A 22,486-nucleotide genomic window follows, 5' to 3' on the forward strand; every position below is an offset into this window, starting at 1 on the left:
GCAGAGAGTTTTCCCCGATTCCCATTGACTCCAGTTTAGCTAGGGCTCTTTGATGCCATACTTGGTCAAATATTGTCTTGATGTCAAGGGCAGACACTCTCACCTCACCTCTGGAGTTCAGCTCTTTTTTCATGTTGGAACCAAGGCTGTCATTTTAAAAAAATATAAATTAATTTTTTTCCAATTATGGGGCAATTTAGCTTGGCCAATCCACCTAGCCTGCACATCTTTGCGTTGTGTGGGCAAAACACACGCAAACACGGAATGTGCGAACTCCGCATGGTCAGTGACCCGGCGCCGTGAGGCAAGTGCTAACTACTGCACCACCGTGCTGCCTTAACTAAGACTGCAATGAGGTCAGGAGCTGAATGACCCTGGTGGAACCCAAGCTGAGTGTCCGTGAGCAGGTTATTGCTGAGTAAGTGCCGCTCGATAGCACTGTTGATGACTCCTTCCATCACTTTGCTGTTATTGGAGAGTAGACTGACAGGGCGGTAATTGGCTGGGTTGGATTTGTCCTTTTCTTATGTACAGGACATACTTGGGCAATTATCCATATTGCCGGGTAGATGCCAGTGTTGTAGCTGTACTGGAGCAGTTGTCTAGGGGTGCGGCAAGTTCGGCAGCACAAGCCGTCAGTTATATTGCCAGGATCCATAGTGAATCAGGTTGAAAGCACAAGCCCAATGTCTGGCTGGACATCTCATTGTCTGCCCAAGGTCATGGATAGCAACGTCGGTAAAAGGTAAACAGGCACTCTGTCAAGATATTGTTACTTTAATGGCAGTACCAGCATCAATAGCTCAAAGCGAACAGAGCTAAACCCGGGCACAGTGTGGCTCTGGGAGCTGAATAAGAGCACAGAGGGACTCCGGGAGCTGAACAAGGGCACAGAGGGACTCCGGGAGCGGAACCCGGCCACAGAGTGACTCCGAAAACTGAATTTAGCCGTAGAGTGACTCTGGAGCAGCCTGCTGTCAGGTTATAATTATAAAGCATTGGTATTTCTCACACATTGATAGTTTGATTCCAGTGGGGGGCATTATCAGTCTTAATTATCTTCATTCACACTTTGCTCACAGAAATCCGGACAATTCTAATCAGTATATTTTAATTCTGGTGTTGAAAGTTTCCTTGCGTAAGTAAAGAGTTTGAAACCAACACGGGGATCTGATCTGTACGTGTTACTTAGAAAAAGAGGTCAACTGGATCATTGGACATGACTTTACAAAGTAGATCGATTAGATGTGGGTTCACATTGACATTCACTAGTGTTAATAGAAAACGGGTGCCAGGTTCAGTGCCAGGATCCCACTGTGACATTATCTCAATATGATCCCAAACCTGACCACAAAGCACCATCAATCTTTTACCAATTAGGCAGCACATATACTTAAATCTGTATTTCTTAAAATACAATTTAAAAAGAGTAACAAAATAAATACAAAAATAAACACTACAGATAAAACATGGTTGAGGAGAGGCAGTGGGAGAGCTGAGCCTTTCATCATCTTCCAGTCAGAATCCCACAGTGTCTGAGCACAGATACTGAAAATAGGATGCTGGAGTACTGAGTTAGTGTTCATGGTGCACATCAGATGCCTCACTTCAGGACTGAGGGATCCCAATCACTGCCAACTCCAGAACTGGATAACACATCACTTCAATGGCTCAGGTCAGCCTCAGGTCTGCACAATCCCCATTTCAATGCATGCTCAATAATAAGTGCGATTTTCAGATACTCAACTAGATTGAGACATGTGCCATCAGTGCAAGGTTACGGTCATTAGTTCTTCAGAAGTGTTCTGGTTGGCTGTATCCCTTTTCTAACTTCAAATCAAACTGGAAACAAAAGACAAAACACAACAACCTCTGCACAAAGTGAAGATATTGGCAAGTGGACGATACCGTTCATCAACCTTCCTAGAAATAATCTGCAACTTTCCACACACTCTCACATCCGGAGGCAAGCCAGTGAGGGACAGGAGATAATAGAGAGAGTCCAAGTGCAAAGTAAATGCAGTGGAGTGGGAGTAAGTTACGAGGCGATATTGGTGGGATTCTGTGTCCCGCCGCACCGGTTTTCTGGTGTGGCGTGCCCCCCTCCGGCAGCGGGATCCTCCGTTCCATTGTGGGCACCCCCACGCCGTCGGGAATTCCGTGGGCGTGAGTGCGCTGCTGGCGAAACTGAGGATCCCGCCGACGAATAATCCAGCCCGTAGAGTTTGGTGAATGGTTAAGAACAAGGTCAATGGAATATAATGTTGGGGCGTGTGAAGTTATCCACCTTGGAAAGAAAAATAGCAACCAAATATTTTTTGAAAGGCAAAATTAAGGAAGACTTTCATTCAGAGGGAGCTGTGTGTCCTTGTACATGTTACAGAAGGTTAGCAGTGGTGATAAAAGGCGCATCAGTGAACTGGGATCACAGCGAGAGCTGTAATGACCTGAGAAGACAGCAGGAATAAATCGTCAAGTGATGACATAGAACCAGAAGTCAGACAGGGTGACTGATAAACTTTGAATTTAACTTAAATGATGAGATATTGGGAAATGTTGTTTAGAGAGACCTGCATCTCATTGCACATGCATCACAAAGTTAATATTCAGGTGCAGCAAATAATTAGGAAGGCGAACGGTACATTAACCTTTATCACAAAGGGATTGGAGTGTTCAAGTGAAAAAGATTTGCTGAAATTATTAAAAGGCCTTTGTGAGACTAATTAATGGTCTCCTTACCTATGGAAGAATATACCACCTTTCGAGAGAGGGAATGTAGGTTTACTGGACTGATTCCTGGGATCAGAGGATTATCTTGTGAGGAAAAGCTGAGTAGCCAAGGACCAGATACTCCGGGGTTCAGAAGAAGATGTGATCTCATTGAAACATACAATTCTTAAAGACATTGTTACAGTAATTGCTGGAAGGGCTTTTCTCCTGGTTGGGGCGTATGGAACTAGGACTGCTATTTGGACTGAACATGTAAAAATGTTTGATTGAGGCAGAACTCCATTGTTGTATGAATTTAGATTTTATCGTTATTGGAGTTTCGGAGGATAATTTGGCATCCTAGGGCAATGTTATTGATGAAGACTTTTGGGGTCAGTGGAGATAGTAAGGCTTACAAGGTAAACATGTGGATAATCCAAGGTAAGAGTTGTTATCTGTGAGAGATATGAAGAAACAAACAAGATTTAATGGCTCCATTAGAGTGCACACAAAGGGTGAAGATGAATTAATTCAGCCACTGGATATGTAAACACCAAGGGAAGGATTTACCGAGCAATCCACTGCGTTTTTTTTGGCGGTGGAGGTGGCCTGGCAGTGGCATTTCCTGGTCCTGCCGTTGTTAACGGGATTTCTCGTTGACTGCACCCATCGCTGGGAAACCCGTGCGCCAGCCGTGGGACCGGAATATCCTGCCGGCATGAACAGCTGGTAATTCTGCCCCAAGAGTGTGTGATCTGAGGGATGGTAATTGTGGCAGAGTGCACACGTCAGCAGATGGCGAGTTCCAGAAGCCTGTTGAATAGTATTCAATGCACTGTTTGCATTAAAAGCCACTGACATGAAAGAAAGGTGCAATCAATGGAAAGAAATAAACAAACATAAGGGACAAAGACTAAAGAAATCTGTAAAACAAGACAGAAAGCTGGCAAAGTGGAAAGAAAGGGTTTTATGGAGTATAGAATGTGTGTACAGATAAATATGTATTATCAGGCTGCCATGGATCTCCCCCCCCCCCCACCCCCCGCTAAAAACCTGTGGCTGCCCTGCAGGCACTTAACACTGCAAGCAGCATTAAATTGCTTTCAGGTAAGACTTCCACTGCTATCTTACGAGAGAGTTCCAACTTTAGAGATATAGTGGATAGTTGTGATGAATAAAGATCAGCAATGTGATTAGATTGAGTGTAAGTGTAGGATACAAGTCATGAGGATTGTGCCACGAGTGATTTTAAGTATGTCCCATACGTCAGACCCCAGAGTGAAGACATTTGTTATCAAAACCCTTTACTGCATTCCTCATTACATATGGCTGCTACCTTATATAATTTTAATAAAATGAACACTGGCTAAAAGGTATCTTTATTCAGTTCCAGGACTGTGAGTGGGTCACAGGGTGGTGGAACAACAGGGAGACAAGACAGTATCTGGACTACAGGGTGCCAGGATAATCTCTCGCCAAGCAATGACAAAGTTGGGATAGAGGCACACCAAACAAGTTGAAGCTGACAGATTGGATACACATTGTGATAGGATGTTCTGTGCCTTGTGATTGGGGAATAAACTGTTATATACTCGAAGCAAAATACTGCGAATGTTGGAAATCTGAAAATAACCCAGGAAATACTCAGCAGGTCTGGCAGCATTCATGTAGAGAGAAACAGAGTTATAAAGACTTCATCCAACATAACATTTTCCAGTTCTGATGAAGGGTTCAGGCCTGAAATGTTACTGTTTTTCTCGACAGATGCTGTCAGACCTGTTGAGTATTTACAGCATTTTCTGTTTATATGCTCTCTATTTTAAAGAACTGAATTCTCTTCAGCCATCCCGACCCTCTCTTTCACCACATACATTAACAAACAATAACTACAAGCACATTCAGCCTTTCACTTTGCACAGTTGTTGTTTTAAAGTTTTGTAATCGGAAGCTGTTTAGCCAACCTGTAAGGGTCCATGCACTCTATTAATCAGAAACAATCTCAAGGTGGTGATGTGTACTGTTACAGTAAGACATTGCTTGGGTTACAGCCTTGCACTCAGAGCAGCCAGATTTCCATGTGTGATAGTATCTAAGAGATGGGTGTTCACTCTGTAGTACAGCACTGAACTATTACTCAATCCTCAGTGCAGCTGAACCTGACAAGTGGTTTAATCTGAGTTAAGCATTATGAGTAACCAGTGCTGCCCTGCCATTTTGGCATCAGCTCCTCTCAGCAATATGACAAAACGTAAGAACCAAAATCCCTGATAATCTGGCCATGCTGGTGCTTGGGCCTGTAGTTGAAGCAATGTCTGGGTAAACAACACCTTACAGTCTCGGTTGCTCTTTAACAGGATATTGTATTGAGCCACACCTTCCAAGTGGCGCAACCCTATATTTAACCCTTTGAGGCTGGCTGGCCTGAATTCTAGTTACTCTATAATGATCATTGAAAGTATATCACTGGCAGAGGGTTCCCATTTAACTGAATTAAATCCTCTGCATTCAGAGGTTGTTGCACAGTCGGGAGACCTTATTATTTAAACAATCAATGAAACGAACCATATAGACAGGAATCTGGATGCTTAATGAGAAATTGCTCAAATCTGAGTGAAGAGAGCTCAGCCTATGCCGTCCCTATAGAGCTCTCTGTCATAATCACATCTCCCTGTCCTTTCCTTGTAGCCTTCATTATTTCCCTTCAGGAGATCATCTAATTCCCCAGTGCCAGTGAAGGGTTAAATGTGAGAGCTGCACTGGGTGCTGTACATTCAAACGTTCAGTGAGTTGAGCTGCCATTGAACAATTCGGAAATACAGTCTACACAGGTCAACAAGAAGCAACACTTCTTACAGAAACACCAATCAATTCCTATCCATCAGTTTGTACACTTACACTTAATTCTCTGCATTGAAAAGAAATTCCTGTGTTAAAATGGAAAATGTCTGCAGCCACTATTCGCAAAGTTTAAAAAAATATTAGGCGGAATTGCATAATCTCAAAAAAAAAAATAAGAAAGCTGATAAAACTGACACGGTATTCTGTTCTGAAATATTTCCATGGAATATATTACACAGACATATTCTGCTTCGCTCCCCTAAACACCTCAGTAAAAATAAAAACAACAAACATAAACATTAAGAACCCAGAACTCTGGGTCTGTTTTGAAAGAGACACTGTACATTATGTACATTTCTTGCTGGTGACGACAATGGTTTTGCAGCTTGTATCGAGTCCACCTGTTTAAAACCACAGTATTAACAGCTCTGCGCTGCCTTTATCTAGCTCGCGTCCTCAATCCCAGTTCAATGATGCTCTGTGTTGCTGCTTTGGTCCCCACTCTGTTCCTGGTCTTTCTCACCAGCTGCCGATGAGGAGGAGGATGACGATGAGGATGACTTTCCTGTCAATTTATAGGCTGCCAGTAGCTGCTGGAGCCGCTCTGGCACGGGTTTCCATTTTGCAAACCCAGTATCATTCTGCAGGAAGATGAGAGCTGTAGAGTGCACAGCTTTATAATAGATATCCTCCCTGCAAATCAACAAAGCATAGTGTTAATCTCTCAGTTCAAATCATGATGGGCACACTCCTCACTGTGACCCCACCCCAGTCCGTGACCCCCCTCTCCCCACCCCAGTCCGTGACCCCCCTCTCCCCACCCCAGTCCGTGACCCCCTCTCCCCACCCTAGTCCATGGCCCCCTCTCCACACCCCAGTCCATGACCTTCTCCCAACCCCAGTTCGTGACCCCCTCTCCCAACCCCAGTCCGTGACCCCCTCTCCCAACCCTAGTCCGTGACCCCCCCCGCCCCCCAGTCCGTGGCTCTCTCTCTCCCCCCAGTCCGTGGCTCTCTCCCTCCCCCCACTCCGTAACACCCTCACTCCGTAACACTCTTCCTAACTCCATGACTCTCCCTCCCTCACTCCATGACTCTCCCTCCCTCACTCCTCGACTCTTTCTCCCTCACTCATTGACTCTTTCTCCCTCACTCATTGACTCTTTCTCCCTCACTTCCCGAGTCTTTCTCCCTCTCCCAACCTCATTACCTACTCTGTGCATAAACCCCACTCAGTCCATTACAGCTAGATGCAGCTTGTAAAGATAAACATACATCATACAACTCATTAGTCTGTCAGCCATGACCAGGTGCTGCCGTTAACGCTTACTTTTTGCAGATGTGCTGTGACCCACTCCTGTACTCATGCTCATAGGCTGGTACTAGGATTTGGTGTCGTTTAAATTTGCTCTCCTCCATTCGGACCAGAGCTGGAGTTGGAGGGTTCCTCCATTCAGGGACGAACACTATGAATGAGAGTGGCTCAGTTGATCTTCCCAACAGCTCCTGTTTGAAGACAAATCCACAGGAATAGGTTATCAGGTTCAGAGGCCACTCAACTTCAGGACCATTCAGTGCCCTTTCCCAATGACTTCCACATCTCAAACCCGTCTTCACACCAGATCTACCCACCTCTCAAACTCGCCTGCTTCTTGAACCCACCCACCTCTTGAACTTCGAATCCACCCACCTCTTGAGCCCACCCACCTCTCGAACTTATCCACCGCTCAAACAAACCCATCCACCTCTCGAATCCACCCACCTCTTGAACTCACCAGTTTCTTGGACCCAGGCACCTCTCGAACTTCAAACCCACCCACCCCATCGAACTCACCCACCTCTCTAACTCACCCACCGCTTTAACCCACCCACCTCTCTAACCCACCCACCTCTTTAACCCACCCACCTCTTTAACCCACCCACCTCTTTAACCCACCCACCTCTTTAACTCACCCACCTCTTTAACCCACCCACCTCTTTAACCCACCCACCTCTTTAACCCACCCACCTCTTTAACCCACCCACCTCTTTAACCCACCCACCTCTCAAACCCACCCACCTCTCAAACCCACCCACCCACCTCTCAAACCCACCAGTCTCTTGGACCCACGCACCTCTCGAATTTCAAACCCACCCACCCCATCGAACGCAACCATCTCTCGAACCCAACCACCCCATCGAACCCACCCACCTCTCTAACCCACCCACCTCTCTTAACCCACCCACCTCTCTTAACCCACCCACCTCTCTAACCCACCCACCTCTCTAACCCACGCACCTCTCTAACCCACGCACCTCTCTAACCCACCCACCTCTCTAACCCACCCACCTCTCTAACCCACCCACCTCTCTAACCCACCCACCTCTCTAACCCACCCACCTCTCTAACCCACCCACCTCTCTAATCCACCCACCTCTCTAATCCACCCACCTCTCTAATCCACCCACCTCTCTAATCCACCCACCTCTCGATCTCACCCACCTCTCGATCTCACCCACCTCTCGATCTCACCCACCTCTCGATCTCACCCACTTCCAACCCACTGTACACCAGACCCACCAGCTTCTCATACTCTCAATATCATCCTCTCACTTTCTCATCATATCTTAAAGAAGATATATCATATATCAAGAAGCTCAACTGCTAAAACTTCAACTTCAATTCCTCATCTGAGGAAAAATGTATTTTGCCTTGTAAATGTAAAGTCACCAAAGTCCCAAATGACCATAGGCCGCTTTCCTCTTTGAGGGGGAGAGCTGACTGGTGATGATTTAACCTGAGGATCACCACACCTCAGGCGAGGGGCAAGGTTGAGAAGGCAGGGCCCGAGTTTGATCCACACCTCATGAAGTAATAATGAAAATTGCCTATTGTCACAAGTAAGCTTCAATGAAGTTACTGTGAAAAGCCCCGAGTCGCCACATTCCGGCGTCTGTTCGGGGAGGCCTGTACGGGAATTGAACCCGCGCTGTTCTGTATTACAAGCCAGCTATTTAGCCCAGTGTACTAAACCAGCCCCTACAAATACGCCCAATTTTATTTGTACCAAATCCCTCTGCTAATGCACCCTGTTTGTCGTGTACAGGATTATTGACTATTTAATCTTCAAGTAATTTATCACAAATTAAATTCAGCATGCGGTTAAATCCACGGAACACATAAGTTTTTATTGTGCAATGGATAGATTCATGAGAGCCTGTGGAGGTAATCTAACAGGAATTCAACACTTCAGATGATGGTGGCCAGTTTGATTGACAGCCCAGCTGACGAATACATGGACATGGAGAGCCAGGGAAAGATCAAGAATTCGGCTTTTGGATTCCTGTCCAGTTGAGAATGAGGACCCCTTCTCGTTTCTTGTAATCTGGAATGGAATCAGCTACAGTAAAAAAAACTCCCGCTCCAAGTTTGGCACTAACTAATTTCAATCAGTAAAGTAAGCTCACTAACAGGAATAGTATGGCATGCTTTGTTATTTTCTCTGATCTTATCACTTAGCTTTAGAACATAGAACAGTACAGCACAGGCCCTTCAGCCCACGATGTTGTACCGACCTCTTATTATAATCTAAGATCAACCTAACCTATACCCCTTCAATTTACTGCTATCCATGTGCCTGTCCAAGAGTCGCTTAAATGTCCCTAATGAATCTGACTCCACCACCTCTGCTGGCAGTGCATTCCATGCACCCACCACTCTCTAAAAGAACCTACCTCTGACATCTCCCCTATACCTTCCTCCAATCACCTTAAAATGATGTCCCCTCGTGACAACCATTTCTGCCCTGGGGAAAGATCTCTGGCTATTCATTCTATCCATACCTCTCATCATCTTGTACACCTCTATTAAGTCACCTCTCTTCCTTCTTCGCTCCAGTAAGAAACGCCATAGCTCCCTCAACTTTAAGACATGCCCTCCAGTCCAGGCAGCATCCTGGTAAATCTCCTTTGCACCCTCTCTAAAGCGTCCACATCCTTCCTATAATGAGGCGACCAGAACTGGACACAATATTCCAAGTGCGGTCTAACTAGAGTTTTATAAAGCTGCAGCAAAACCTCGCGGCTCTTAAACTCAATCCCCCTGTAATGAAAGCCAAAAGTCCACACGCCTTCTTATCAACCCTATCAACCTGGATGGCAACTTTTTTTCTTTTTCTTATAAATTGAGAGTACCCAATTCATTTTTTCCCAATTAAGGGGCAATTTAGCGTGGTCAATCCACCTAGCCTGCACATCTTTGGGTTGTGGGGGCGAAACCCACGCAAACACGGCGAGAATATGCAAACTCCACACGGACAGTGACTCAGAGCCGGGATCGAACCTGGGACCTCGGCGCCGTGAGGCAGCAGTGCTAACCACTGCGCCACCGTGCTGCCCCCTGGGTGGCAACTTTGAGGGATCTATGTCCGTGGACTCCAAGATCCCTCTGTTCCTCCACACAAGAATCCTGCCTTTAACTCTGTATTCAGCATTCAAATTCGACCTTCCAAAATGATACACTTCACATTTATTCAGGTTGAACTCCAGCTGCCACTTCCGAGCCCAGCTCTGCATCCTGTCAATGTCCTGTTGTAACTTGCAACAGCCCTCAACACTATTTACAACTCCAACTCCACCAACCTTTGGTCATCGGCAAACTTACTAACCCAACCTTCCACTTCCTCATTTATAAAAATCACAAAGAGCAGAGGTCCAAGTTCAAAATCAGTCTGGTTACCTGCCTTATCGTCTCTGGCATAGGTTTGGATAATTAGAGGCATGTTTATTCCTCTGTAAATCAAGGCTGGTCGATTGTGTGTGGGAAGTAATACAAGAAGAGGGCACTTGTCACCATCACTGGAGATGATGCAGAGGTGTGGATTGTAACCCTTCATCCATCCACATAAGTGGAAGGTGCCTGGGTGCTTGGTGCCACTGAGCTGATAGCGAAAGGCAGCAGAGGACCAGGCGAATAGTTGTTTACCTGCTTCATCATCTGGATTCTTTCACAGTGGCCTGAAATTGCCAGCATGGATTTCAAGATGAGTGTGAATGGGTAGTACTGACCGTAGGTGGTTTGTACTCGTTGGTGTTTGTTTTGTCTCCAACTTTCACAGAGGCTCTCAGTGTGGTGACTATGGGCTTGATTCTCTGCCGTCGGGATGCTCCGTTTTGTCGGCAGCCCGGGGGTTTCCCAATGGCATGGGGCAGCTCCACAATGGGAAACCCCATTGACCGGCTGGCGAAATGTTTCCCGACGGTGTGCTGAACCAGAAATCTGGTACGGTGGGACGGAGAAACCCACCCTATATGTGCACGGCTGTCCATGTTCCTGACCCAATTAGGAATAAAGCTGCTTCAATAGAGACTCAAATTCCTTTGGGCTCTTCTTTGGCTAGCCAGTCACATCTTGCTTCCAGCTTTTGTGTACAAATGTGATTTATCTGTTGCTAGTTTCTAGTTGTAAGCATACCTCCATGTGTCAGATGAGATGCCACATTTTTTTCGATTGTTTTTTGGCAATCCTTTTTACCCAGCTTCATGTCATCTTCTGTGTACTTTAGTATCTAGGTGACCATTTCACCTTGACTGTGCTGTTACTATCAGTGCCTCTCTGTTTGACATATATAATCTTCTTTGGTGTTTGTAATCCTAAACCATCATCAAATTTTCACCATCTTTCTAAGGTGAAAGTGATTGAGTTTTCTGTTTGGTGACTATGTGCTTTAGCCATCGCACATACAAAGTAAGTTGTCTAAGAATTGCCTTCTAGACGTTAACTTCTGTTGATAATTGAATGCTCTGTTAATCACATTACCTGGCACGGAACCTTCCAATAACATTGCTAGATTTGAAAAAAAATCTAAGAGACGAGAACGTGACATGGTGCTTTCTCAGTAGCTCACCCTGTCTTCTGCAGACAGCATCTGCAATCGTAATATTGTGTGGTGCATACGTTATCCCAGATCAACTGTCTGAATTGTAACAGCCTTCTTCTGTAGATTGAAAGTGGGGCCAAATTTCTTACAAAATTCGAGAAATGATCCAGGATGTCTTGAAGTCACAGATCCTCGCACAGAACAGGCTGTGGGGTTTTGCACAGAACAGGCTGTGGGGTCTCACACCAAACAGGCTGTGGGTGCTCAGACCGAACAGGCTGTGGGTGCTCACACCGAACAGCCTGTGGGTGCTCAGACCGAACAGGTAGTGGGTGCTCACATCGAACAGGCTGTGGGTGCTCACACAGAACAGGCTGAGGGTGCTCACACAGAACAGGCTGAGGGTGCTCACACAGAACAGACTGTGGGTGCTCACACAGAACAGCCTGTGGGTGCTCACACAGAACAGGCTGTGGGTGCTCACACCGAACAGCCTGTGGGTGCTCAGACCGAACAGGTAGTGGGTGCTCACATCGAACAGGCTGTGGGTGCTCACACAGAACAGGCTGAGGGTGCTCACACAGAACAGGCTGAGGGTGCTCACACAGAACAGGCTGAGGGTGCTCACACAGAACAGGCTGAGGGTGCTCACACAGAACAGGCTGAGGGTGCTCACACAGAACAGGCTGAGGGTGCTCACACAGAACAGGCTGAGGGTGCTCACACAGAACAGGCTGTGGGTGTTCACACCGAACAGACTGTGGGTGCTCACACCGAACACCCTGTGGGTGCTCAGACCGAACAGGTAGTGGGTGCTCACATCGAACAGGCTGTGGGTGCTCACACAGAACAGGCTGTGGGTGCTCACGCCGAACAGGCTGTGGGTGCTCACAGAGAACAGGCTGTGGTTGCTCACACAGGACAGGCTGTGGGTGCTCACATAGAACAGGCTGTGGGTGCTCACACAGAACAGGCCGTGGGTGCTCACACAGAACAGGCTGTGGGTGCTCACACAGAACAGGCTGTGGGTGCTCACACAGAACAGGCTGTGGGTGCTCACACAGAACAGGCTGTGGGTGCTCACACAGAACAGGCTGTGGGTGCTCACACAGAACAGGCTGTGGGTGCTCACACAGAACAGGCTGTGGGTGCTCACAGAGAACAGGCTGTGGGTCCTCGCACAGAACAGGCTGTGGGTCCTCGCACAGAACAGGCTGTGGGTCCTCACACAGAACAGGCTGTGGGTCCTCACACAGAACAGGCTGTGGGTCCTTGCACAGAACAGGCTGTGGGTCCTCGCACAGAACAGGCTGTGGGTGCTCCCACCGAACAGGCTGTGGGTCCTCGCACAGAACAGGCTGTGGGTCCTCGCACAGAACAGGCTGTGGGTCCTCACACAGAACAGGCTGTGGGTGCTCACACAGAACAGGCTGTGGGTGCTCACGCCGAACAGGCTGTGGGTGCTCACGCCGAACAGGCTGTGGGTGCTCCCACCGAACAGGCTGTGGGGCCACACACAGAACAGGCTGTGGGTGCTCACACAGAACAGGCTGTGGGTGCTCACGCCGAACAGGCTGTGGGTGCTCCCACCGAACAGGCTGTGGGTCCTCGCACAGAACAGGCTGTGGGTCCTCGCACAGAACAGGCTGTGGGTCCTCACACAGAACAGGCTGTGGGTCCTCACACAGAACAGGCTGTGGGTCCTCACACAGAACAGGCTGTGGGTCCTTGCACAGAACAGGCTGTGGGTCCTCGCACAGAACAGGCTGTGGGTGCTCCCACCGAACAGGCTGTGGGTCCTCGCACAGAACAGGCTGTGGGTCCTCGCACAGAACAGGCTGTGGGTCCTCACACAGAACAGGCTGTGGGTGCTCACACAGAACAGGCTGTGGGTGCTCACGCCGAACAGGCTGTGGGTGCTCACGCCGAACAGGCTGTGGGTGCTCCCACCGAACAGGCTGTGGGGCCACACACAGAACAGGCTGTGGGTGCTCACACAGAACAGGATGTGGGTGCTCACAGAGAACAGGCTGTGGTTGCTCACACAGAACAGGCTGTGGGTGCTCACATAGAACAGGCTGTGGGTGCTCACACAGAACAGGCTGTGGGTGCTCACACAGAACAGGCTGTGGGTCCTCGCACAGAACAGGCTGTGGGTCCTCACACAGAACAGGCTGTGGGTGCTCACACATCCTGTTCTGTGTGAGCACCCACAGCCTGTTCTGTGTGTGGCCCCACAGCCTGTTCGGTGGGAGCACCCACAGCCTGTTCGGCGTGAGCACCCACAGCCTGTTCGGCGTGAGCACCCACAGCCTGTTCTGTGTGAGCACCCACAGCCTGTTCTGTGTGAGGACCCACAGCCTGTTCTGTGCGAGGACACACAGAACAGGCTGTGGGTGCTCACACAGAACAGGCTGTGGGGATTTGCACCGAACAGGTGTGGTGGTATGTATTAGGGGTCATGTGGGACTGTGAAGCCGAGATGCTATTGGCCGACAGATCCCGGGTCCTGGTTGGCTGCCGACTCCTGGCTCCGCCCTGAAGACGGAGTATAAGAACCCTAGCTTTTCCCCGCAGCTTCATTCTGTTGCTGAGCTGCTGGAGACAAGCATCGCTTAATAAAGCCTGGATCGACTTCATCATTTCTCGTCTCTCGTAAGTCATTGTGCGCTACAATTTATTAAGCGAGCTTAAAAGACTATGGAGCTCTGGATCGCCCCGGAATGCCTGCGGATCAGCCCCCACGCAGCAAACTAGGCAGCAGTATTCAAACACTGGCAAGCATGCTTTGAAGGCTACCTCCGAACGGCCCCCGGCCGGATCACAGACGACCAGAAAATGCAGGTCCTGCATTCGAGGGTAAGCCCGGAAATTTACCGTCTCATAGAAGACGCAGAGAATTTCCCAACGGCGCTCGCATTGCTGAAGGGCATCTACGGCTCCACGGGGTCCGAAGAAGACGCCGCGACACTACTACCATGACTGGCTTCGGTGACACTGGATCAATCGTGGCCCCGGACGCTCCAGACGACGACAACAACGGTGCTGGTCAACGGATACGAGACGCCATGCCTGATCGACTCCGGGAGCACTGAAAGTTTTATTCACCCAGACACGGTAAGACGCTGTTTTCTGACCATCCATCCAAGCACGCAAAAGATTTCCCTAGCTGCAGGATCCCATTCCGTAGAGATCAAAGGGTTCTGCATCACGAACCTAACGGTGCAAGGGATGGAGTTTAAGAACTACAGGCTCTATGTCCTGCCCCAACTCTGCGCGCCCACATTACTGGGATTAGATTTCCAGTGTAACCTGCAGAGCCTAACATTCCAATTCGGCGGCCCAATACCCCCACTCATTATCTCCGGCCTCGCAACTCTCAAGGTTGAACCGCCGTCCTTGTTTGCAAACCTCACCCCGGATTGCAAACCCGTCGCCACTAGGAGCAGACGGTACAGCACCCAGGACCGGATATTTATTCGGTCTGAAGTCCAGCGGTTGCTGAAGGAAGGCATAATCCAGGCCAGCAATAGTCCCTGGAGAGCCCAGGTGGTAGTAGTAAAGACCGGGGAGAAGCAAAGAATGGTCGTAGACTATAGTCAGACCATCAACAGGTACACGCAGCTAGATGCGTACCCTCTCCCCCGCATATCCGACATGGTCAATCGGATTGCCCAGTATAAGGTGATCTCCACCGTGGACCTCAAGTCCGCCTACCACCAGCTCCCCATCCGCCCAGGTGACCGCAAGTACACTGCCTTCGAGGCAGACGGGCGTCTATACCACTTCCTAAGGGTCCCATTTGGCATCACAAACGGGGTCTCGGTCTTCCAACGGGAGATGGACCAAATGGTTGACCAGCACGGGTTGCAGGCCACGTTCCCGTTTCTCGACAACGTAACCATCTGCGGCCATGATCAGCAGGACCACGACGCCAACCTCCAAAAGTTCCTCCAGACCGCTAACGCCCTGAACCTCACATATAATGAGGAAAAGTGCGTTTTTAGCACAAACCGTTTGGCCATCCTGGGATACGTAGTGCGCAATGGAATAATAGGCCCCGACCCCGAACGCATGCGCCCCTTTATGGAATTCCCCCTCCACCACTGCTCCAAAGCCCTGAAACGTTGCCTGGGTTTCTTTTCATATTACGCCCAGTGGGTCCCCCAGTACGCAGACAAGGCCCGCCCGCTAATACAGTCCACTACCTTCCCCTGTCGACAGAGGCTCGCCAGGCCTTCAGCCGCATCAAAGCGGATATCGCAAAGGCCACGATGCGCGCCATCAACGAGTCCCTCCCCTTCCAGGTCGAGAGCGACGCATCCGACGTAGCTCTGGCGGCCACCCTTAACCAAGCGGGCAGACCCGTGGCCTTTTTCTCCCGGACCCTCCACGCCTCAGAAATCCGCCACTCCTCAGTGGAAAAGGAAGCCCAAGCCATAGTGGAAGGTGTGTGACATTGGAGGCATTACCTGGCCGGCAGGAGATTCACTCTCCTCCCCGACCAACGGTCGGTAGCCTTCATTTTTTTTTTAAGAATATTTTATTGAAAACTTTTGGTCAACCATCACAGTACATTGTGTATCCTTTACACAATAATATAACAGTATAAATAACAATGACCTGTTTTATAAACAAAGAATAAATAATATATAACAAAAACGAAAACTAAAACTAAATGGCAACTGCCTTGTCTCAGGTAAACACTCTCCAAAAATATGGTTTAACAATCCAATATACAATTATTTATAGCAACGACCTATACATATTATACATATATATTAATAACCCTGAGACTCCTTCTGGTTCCTTCCCCCCCCCCCCCCCCCCCCCGGGCTGCTGCTGCTGCCTTCTTCTTTTCCATTCCCTCTATCTTTCTGTGAGGTATTCGACGAACGGTTGCCACCGCCTGGTGAACCCTTGAGCCGATCCCCTTAGGACGAACTTAATCCGTTCCAGCTTTATAAACCCTGCCATGTCATTGATCCAGGTCTCCACCCCCGGGGGCTTGGCTTCCTTCCACATCAACAGTATCCTGCGCCGGGCTACTACGGACGCAAAGGCCAAAACATCGGCCTCTCTCGCCTCCTGCACTCCCGGCTCTTGTGCAACCCCAAATATAGCCAACCCCCAGCTTGGTTCGACCTGGACCCCCACTACTTTCGAAAGCACCTTTGTCACCCCCACCCAGAACCCCTGTAGTGCCGGACATGACCAGAACATGTGGGTGTGATTCGCTGGGCTTCTCGAGCATCTCACACACCTATCCTCTACCCCAAAAAATTTACTGAGCCGTGCTCCAGTCATATGCGCCCTGTGTAACACCTTAAATTGAATCAGGCTTAGCCTGGCACACGAGGACGATGAGTTTACCCTACTTAGGGCATCCGCCCACAGCCCCTACTCAATCTCCTCCCCCAGCTCTTCTTCCCATTTCCCTTTCAGCTCATCTACCATAATCTCCCCCTCGTCCCTCATTTCCCTATATATATCTGACACCTTACCGTCCCCCACCCATGTCTTTGAGATTACTCTGTCCTGCACCTCATGCGTCGGGAGCTGCGGGAATTCCCTCACCTGCTGCCTCGCAAAAGCCCTCAGTTGCATATACCGGAATGCATTCCCTTGGGGCAACCCATATTTCTCGGTCAGCGCTCCCAGACTTGCGAACTTCCCATCCACAAACAGATCTTTCAGTTGCGTTACTCCTGCTCTTTGCCATATTCCAAATCCCCCATCCATTCTCCCCGGGGCAAACCTATGGTTGTTTCTTATCGGGGACCCCACCAAGGCTCCCGTCTTTCCCCTATGCCGTCTCCACTGTCCCCAAATTTTCAAAGTCGCCACCACCACCGGGCTTGTGGTGTATTTCTTCGGTGAGAACGGCAATGGGGCCGTCACCATAGCTTGTAGGCTAGTCCCCCTACAGGACGCCCTCTCCAATCTCTTCCACGCCGCTCCCTCCTCTTCCCCCATCCACTTACTCACCATTGAGATATTGGCGGCCCAGTAGTACTCACTTAGGCTCGGTAGTGCCAGCCCCCCCCTATCCCTACTACGCTGTAAGAATCCCTTCCTCACTCTCGGGGTCTTCCCGGCCCACACAAAACTCATGATACTCTTTTCGATCCTTTTGAAAAAAGCCTTCGTGATCACCACCGGGAGGCACTGAAACACAAAGAGGAATCTCGGGAGGACTACCATTTTAACTGCCTGCACCCTCCCTGCCAGTGACAGGGATACCATGTCCCAACTATTGAAGTCCTCCTCCATTTGTTCCACCAATCGCGTTAAATTTAACCTATGCAATGTACCCCAATTCTTGGCTATCTGGATCCCCAAGTAACGAAAGTCCCTTGTTACCTTCCTCAGCGGAAAGTCCTCTATTTCTCTGCTCTGCTCCCCTGGATGCACCACAAACAACTCACTTTTCCCCATGTTCAGTTTATATCCTGAGAATTCTCCAAACTCCCCAAGTGTCCGCATTATCTCTGGCATCCCCTCCGCCGGGTCCGCTACATATAACAACAAATCACCCGCATACAGAGATACCCGGTGTTCTTCTCCTCTAAGTACTCCCCTCCACTTCTTGGAACCCCTCAATGCTATTGCCAGGGGCTCAATCGCCAGTGCAAACAGTAATGGGGACAGAGGGCATCCCTGCCTTGTCCCTCTATGGAGCCGAAGGTATGCGCATCCCCGTCCATTCGTGACCACACTCGCCACTGGGGCCCTATACAACAGCTGCACCCATCCAACATACTCATCTCCAAAACCAAATCTCCTCAGCACCTCCCACAAATAATCCCACTCCACTCTATCAAATGCTTTATCGGCATCCATCGCCACCACTATCTCCGCTTCCCCCTCTGGTGGGGGCATCATCATTACCCCTAGCAGCCTCCGTATATTCGTATTCAGCTGTCTCCCCTTCACAAACCCAGTTTGGTCCTCATGGACCACCCTCGGGACACAATCCTCTATCCTCATTGCCATTACCTTGGCCAGAATCTTAGCGTCTACATTTAGGAGGGAAATAGGTCTATAGGACCCGCATTGCAGCGGGTCCTTTTCGTTCTTTAGGAGAAGCGATATCGTTGCCTCAGACATAGTCGGGGGCAGCTGTCCCCTTTCCTTTGCCTCATTAAAGGTCCTCATCAGTAGCGGGGCGAGCAAGTCCACATATTTCCTGTAAAATTCAACTGGGAATCCATCCGGTCCCGGAGCCTTCCCCGCCTGCATGCTCCTAATTCCTTTCACTACTTCCTCTATTTCAATCTGTGCTCCCAGTCCCACCCTTTCCTGCTCCTCCACCTTGGGAAATTCCAGCCGGTCCAGAAAGCCCATCATTCTCTCCCTCCCATCCGGGGGTTGAGCTTCGTATAATTTTTTATAAAATGGCTTGAACACTCCATTCATTCTCTCCGCTCCCCGCTCCATCTCTCCTTCCTCATCCCTCACTCCCCCTATTTCCCTCGCTGCTCCCCTTTTCCTCATTGGTGGGCCAGCAACCTGCTCGCCTTCTCCCCATATTCGTACTGTACACCCTGTGCCTTCCTCCACTGTGCCTCTGCAGTACCCGTTGTCAGCAAGTCAAATTCTACGTGTAGCCTTTGCCTTTCCCTGTACAGTCCCTCCTCCGGTGCCTCCGCATATTGCCTGTCCACCCTCAGAAGTTCTTGCAGCAACCGCTCCCGTTCCCTACTCTCCTGCTTTCCTTTATGTGCCCTTATTGATATCAGCTCCCCTCTAACCACTGCCTTCAGCGCCTCCCAGACCATTCCCACCTGGACCTCCCCATTGTCATTGAGTTCCAAGTACTTTTCAATGCACCCCCTCACCCTTAGACACACCCCCTCATCTGCCATTAGTCCCATGTCCATTCTCGAGGGTGGCCGCCCTTCTGTTTCCTCCCCTATCTCTAAGTCCACCCAATGTGGAGCGTGATCCGAAATGGCTATAGCCGTATACTCCGTTCCCCTCACCTTCGGGATCAACGCCCTTCCCAAAACAAAAAAGTCTATTCGCGAATAGACTTTGTGGACATAGGAGAAAAACGAAAACTCCTTACTCCTCGGTCTGCTAAATCTCCACGGTCTACTCCTCCCATCTGCTCCATAAAATCTTTAAGCACCTTGGCTGCTGCCGGCCTCCTTCCAGTCCTGGACCTCGACCTGTCCAGCCCTGGTTCCAACACCGTATTGAAATCTCCCCCCATTACCAACTTTCCCACCTCTAGGTCCGGGATGCGTCCTAGCATACGCCTCATAAAATTGGCATCATCCCAGTTCGGGGCATATACGTTTACCAAAACCACCGTCTCCCCCTGTAGTTTGCCACTCACCATCACGTATCTGCCCCCGCTATCCGCCACTATAGTCTTTGCCTCAAACATTACCCGCTTCCCCACTAATATAGCCACCCCCCTGTTTTTCGCATCTAGCCCCGAATGGAACACCTGCCCCATCCAACCTTTGCGTAGTCTCACCTGGTCTATCAGTTTCAAGTGCGTTTCCTGTAACATAACCACGTCTGCCTTAAGTTTCTTAAGGTGTGCGAGTACCCGTGCCCTCTTTATCGGCCCGTTCAGCCCTCTCACGTTCCACGTGATCAGCCAGGTTGGGGGGCTTTTTACCCCCCCCCCCTTGTCGATTAGCCATCCCCTTTTTCCAGCTCCTCACCCGGTTCCCACGCAGCTGTGTCCCCCCCAGGCGGTGCCCCCCCGCCCATCCCACCCCATACCAGCACCCCCCTCTCCCCAGCAGCAGCAGCCCAATAATTCCCCCCTCCCCCCCCCCCCGCTAGATCCCCCACTAGCGTAGTTACACCCCCCCATGTTGCTCCCAGAAGTCAGCAAACTCTGGCCGACCTCGGCTTCCCCCCGTGACCTCGGCTCGCACCGTGCGACGCCCCCTCCTTCCTGCTTCCCTATTCCCGCCATGATTATCATAGCGCGGGAACCGAGCCTGCGCTTCCCCCTTGACCCCAGCCCCAATGGCCAACGCCCCATCTCCTCCACCTCCTTTCCTCCCCCCACCACCTCCTGTGGAAGAGAGAAAAGTTACCACATCGCAGGATTAATAACATAAAACTCCTCTTTCCCCCCTTCTTCGCCCCCCATACTCGCCCCACCACTTTGTTTCAAACGTTCTTTTTTTAATAACCCGCTCATTCCAATTTTTCTTCCACGATAAAAGTCCACACCTCATCCGCCGTCTCAAAGTAGTGGTGCCTCCCTTGATATGTGACCCACAGTCTTGCCGGTTGCAGCATTCCGAATTTTATCTTCTTTTTGTGAAGCACCGCCTTGGCCCGATTAAAGATCGCCCTCCTTCTCGCCACCTCCGCACTCCAGTCTTGGTATACGCGGATCACCGCGTTCTCCCACTTACTGCTCCGAGTTTTCTTTGCCCATCTAAGGACCATCTCTCTGTCCTTAAAACGGAGGAATCTCACCACTATGGCTCGAGGAATTTCTCCTGCTCTCGGTCCTCGCGCCATCACTCGGTATGCTCCCTCCACCTCCAGCGGACCCGCCGGGGCCTCCGCTCCCATTAACGAGTGCAGCATCGTGCTCACATATGCCCCGACGTCCGCTCCCTCCGCACCTTCAGGAAGGCCAAGAATCCTTAGGTTGTTCCTCCTCGCGTGGTTCTCCAGCGCCTCCAGCCTTTCCACACATCGTTTCTCATGTGCCTCATGCGTCTCCGTCTTCACCACCAGGCCCTGTATGTCGTCCTCATTCTCGGCAGCCTTTGCCTTCACGACCCGAAGCTCCCACTCCTGGGTCTTTTGCTCCTCCTTTAGCCCTTCGATTGCCTGTAATATCGGGGCCAACAGCTCCTTCTTCATTTCCTTTTTGAGTTCTTCCACGCAGCGTTTCAAAAACTCGTGTTGTTCAGGGCCCCATATTAAACTGCCACCTTCCGACGCCATCTTGGTTTTTGCTTGCCTTCCTTGCCGCTGCTCTAAAGGATCCACCGCAATCCGGCCACCTTCCTCTCCTTTTTCATCCGTATCCAGGGGGGATTCCCTTCTGGTTTACCGCACAGTACTTTTAGCCATTAAAATTGCCGTTGGGGCTCTTATTAAGAGCCCAAAAGTCCGTTACACCGGGAGCTGCCGAAACGTGCGACTCAGATGGTCATCGCCGCACCCGGAAGTCCCCGTCGGTAGCCTTCATGTTCGATAATGCACAGCGGGGCAAAATTAAGAATGACAAGATCTTAAGGTGGAGGATCGAGCTCTCCACCTTCAACTATGAGATCTTGTATCGTCCCGGAAAGCTGAACGAGCCGTCCGATGCCCTATCCCGCAGCACATGTGCCAACGCACAAATAGACCGCCTCCGAGCCCTCCACGAGGACCTCTGCCACCCGGGGGTCACTCGATTCTACCATTTCGTAAAGTCCCGCAACCTCCCCTACTCTGTGGAGGAGGTCTGTACAGTCACCAGGAACTGCCACATCTGCGCAGAGTGCAAACCGCACTTTTTCAGGCCGGATAGAGCGCACCTGATCAAGGCTTCCCGCCCCTTTGAACGCCTCAGTTTGGATTTCAAAGGGCCCCTCCCCTCCACCGACCGCAACGCATACTTCCTGAACGTGGTGGACGAGGACTCTCGTTTCCCCTTCGCCATCCCCTGCCCCGACATGACAGCGGCCACAGTCATTAAAGCCCTTTGCACCATATTCACACTGTTCGGTTGCCCCGCGTTTCTCCATAGCGACAGGGTGTCCTCCTTCATGAGTGACGAGCTGCGCCAGTTCCTGCTCAGCAAGGGCATAGCCTCGAGCAGGACGACCAGCTACAACCCCCGGGGGAACGGGCAAGTAGAGAGGGAGAACGGCACAGTCTGGAAGACCGTCCTACTGGCCCTACGGTCCAGGGATCTCCCAGTTTCCCGGTGGCAGGAGGTCCTCCCGGACGCTCTCCACTCCATCCGGTCGCTGCTGTGTACCACCACTAACCAAACGCCGCATGAGCGTCTCCTTGTCTTCCCCAGGAAGTCCTCCTCCGGAACGTCGCTGCCGACCTGGCTGGCGGCCCCAGGACCCATCTTGCTCCGGAAACATGTGCGGG

The 22,486-nt window shown here is 50.3% G+C and overlaps 1 protein-coding gene across 4 annotated transcripts in view; it reads right to left on the bottom strand.

Annotated features, from left to right (window-relative positions):
• Positions 1–1,094: 1,094 nt before the first annotated feature.
• pcif1 (phosphorylated CTD interacting factor 1) overlaps positions 1,095–22,486 on the bottom strand; it is a 295,713-nt gene continuing 274,321 nt past the window's right edge. For 2 of the 4 annotated variants that reach the window (XM_072514490.1, XM_072514491.1), the window contains exons 15-16: positions 6,877–7,052; positions 1,095–6,240 (exon numbers count right to left, since the gene is read on the bottom strand). In XM_072514490.1, the coding sequence (XP_072370591.1) occupies positions 6,015–6,240; positions 6,877–7,052 (402 nt within the window). In that variant the 3' untranslated portion in view covers positions 1,095–6,014. The remainder of the gene's footprint in view (positions 6,241–6,876; positions 7,053–22,486) is intronic. The other 2 variants (XR_011948739.1, XM_072514492.1) reach the window with 2 other exon arrangements.

This window comes from Scyliorhinus torazame, chromosome 8, assembly GCF_047496885.1.
Source record: "Scyliorhinus torazame isolate Kashiwa2021f chromosome 8, sScyTor2.1, whole genome shotgun sequence".
Taxonomy (NCBI): domain Eukaryota; kingdom Metazoa; phylum Chordata; class Chondrichthyes; order Carcharhiniformes; family Scyliorhinidae; genus Scyliorhinus; species Scyliorhinus torazame.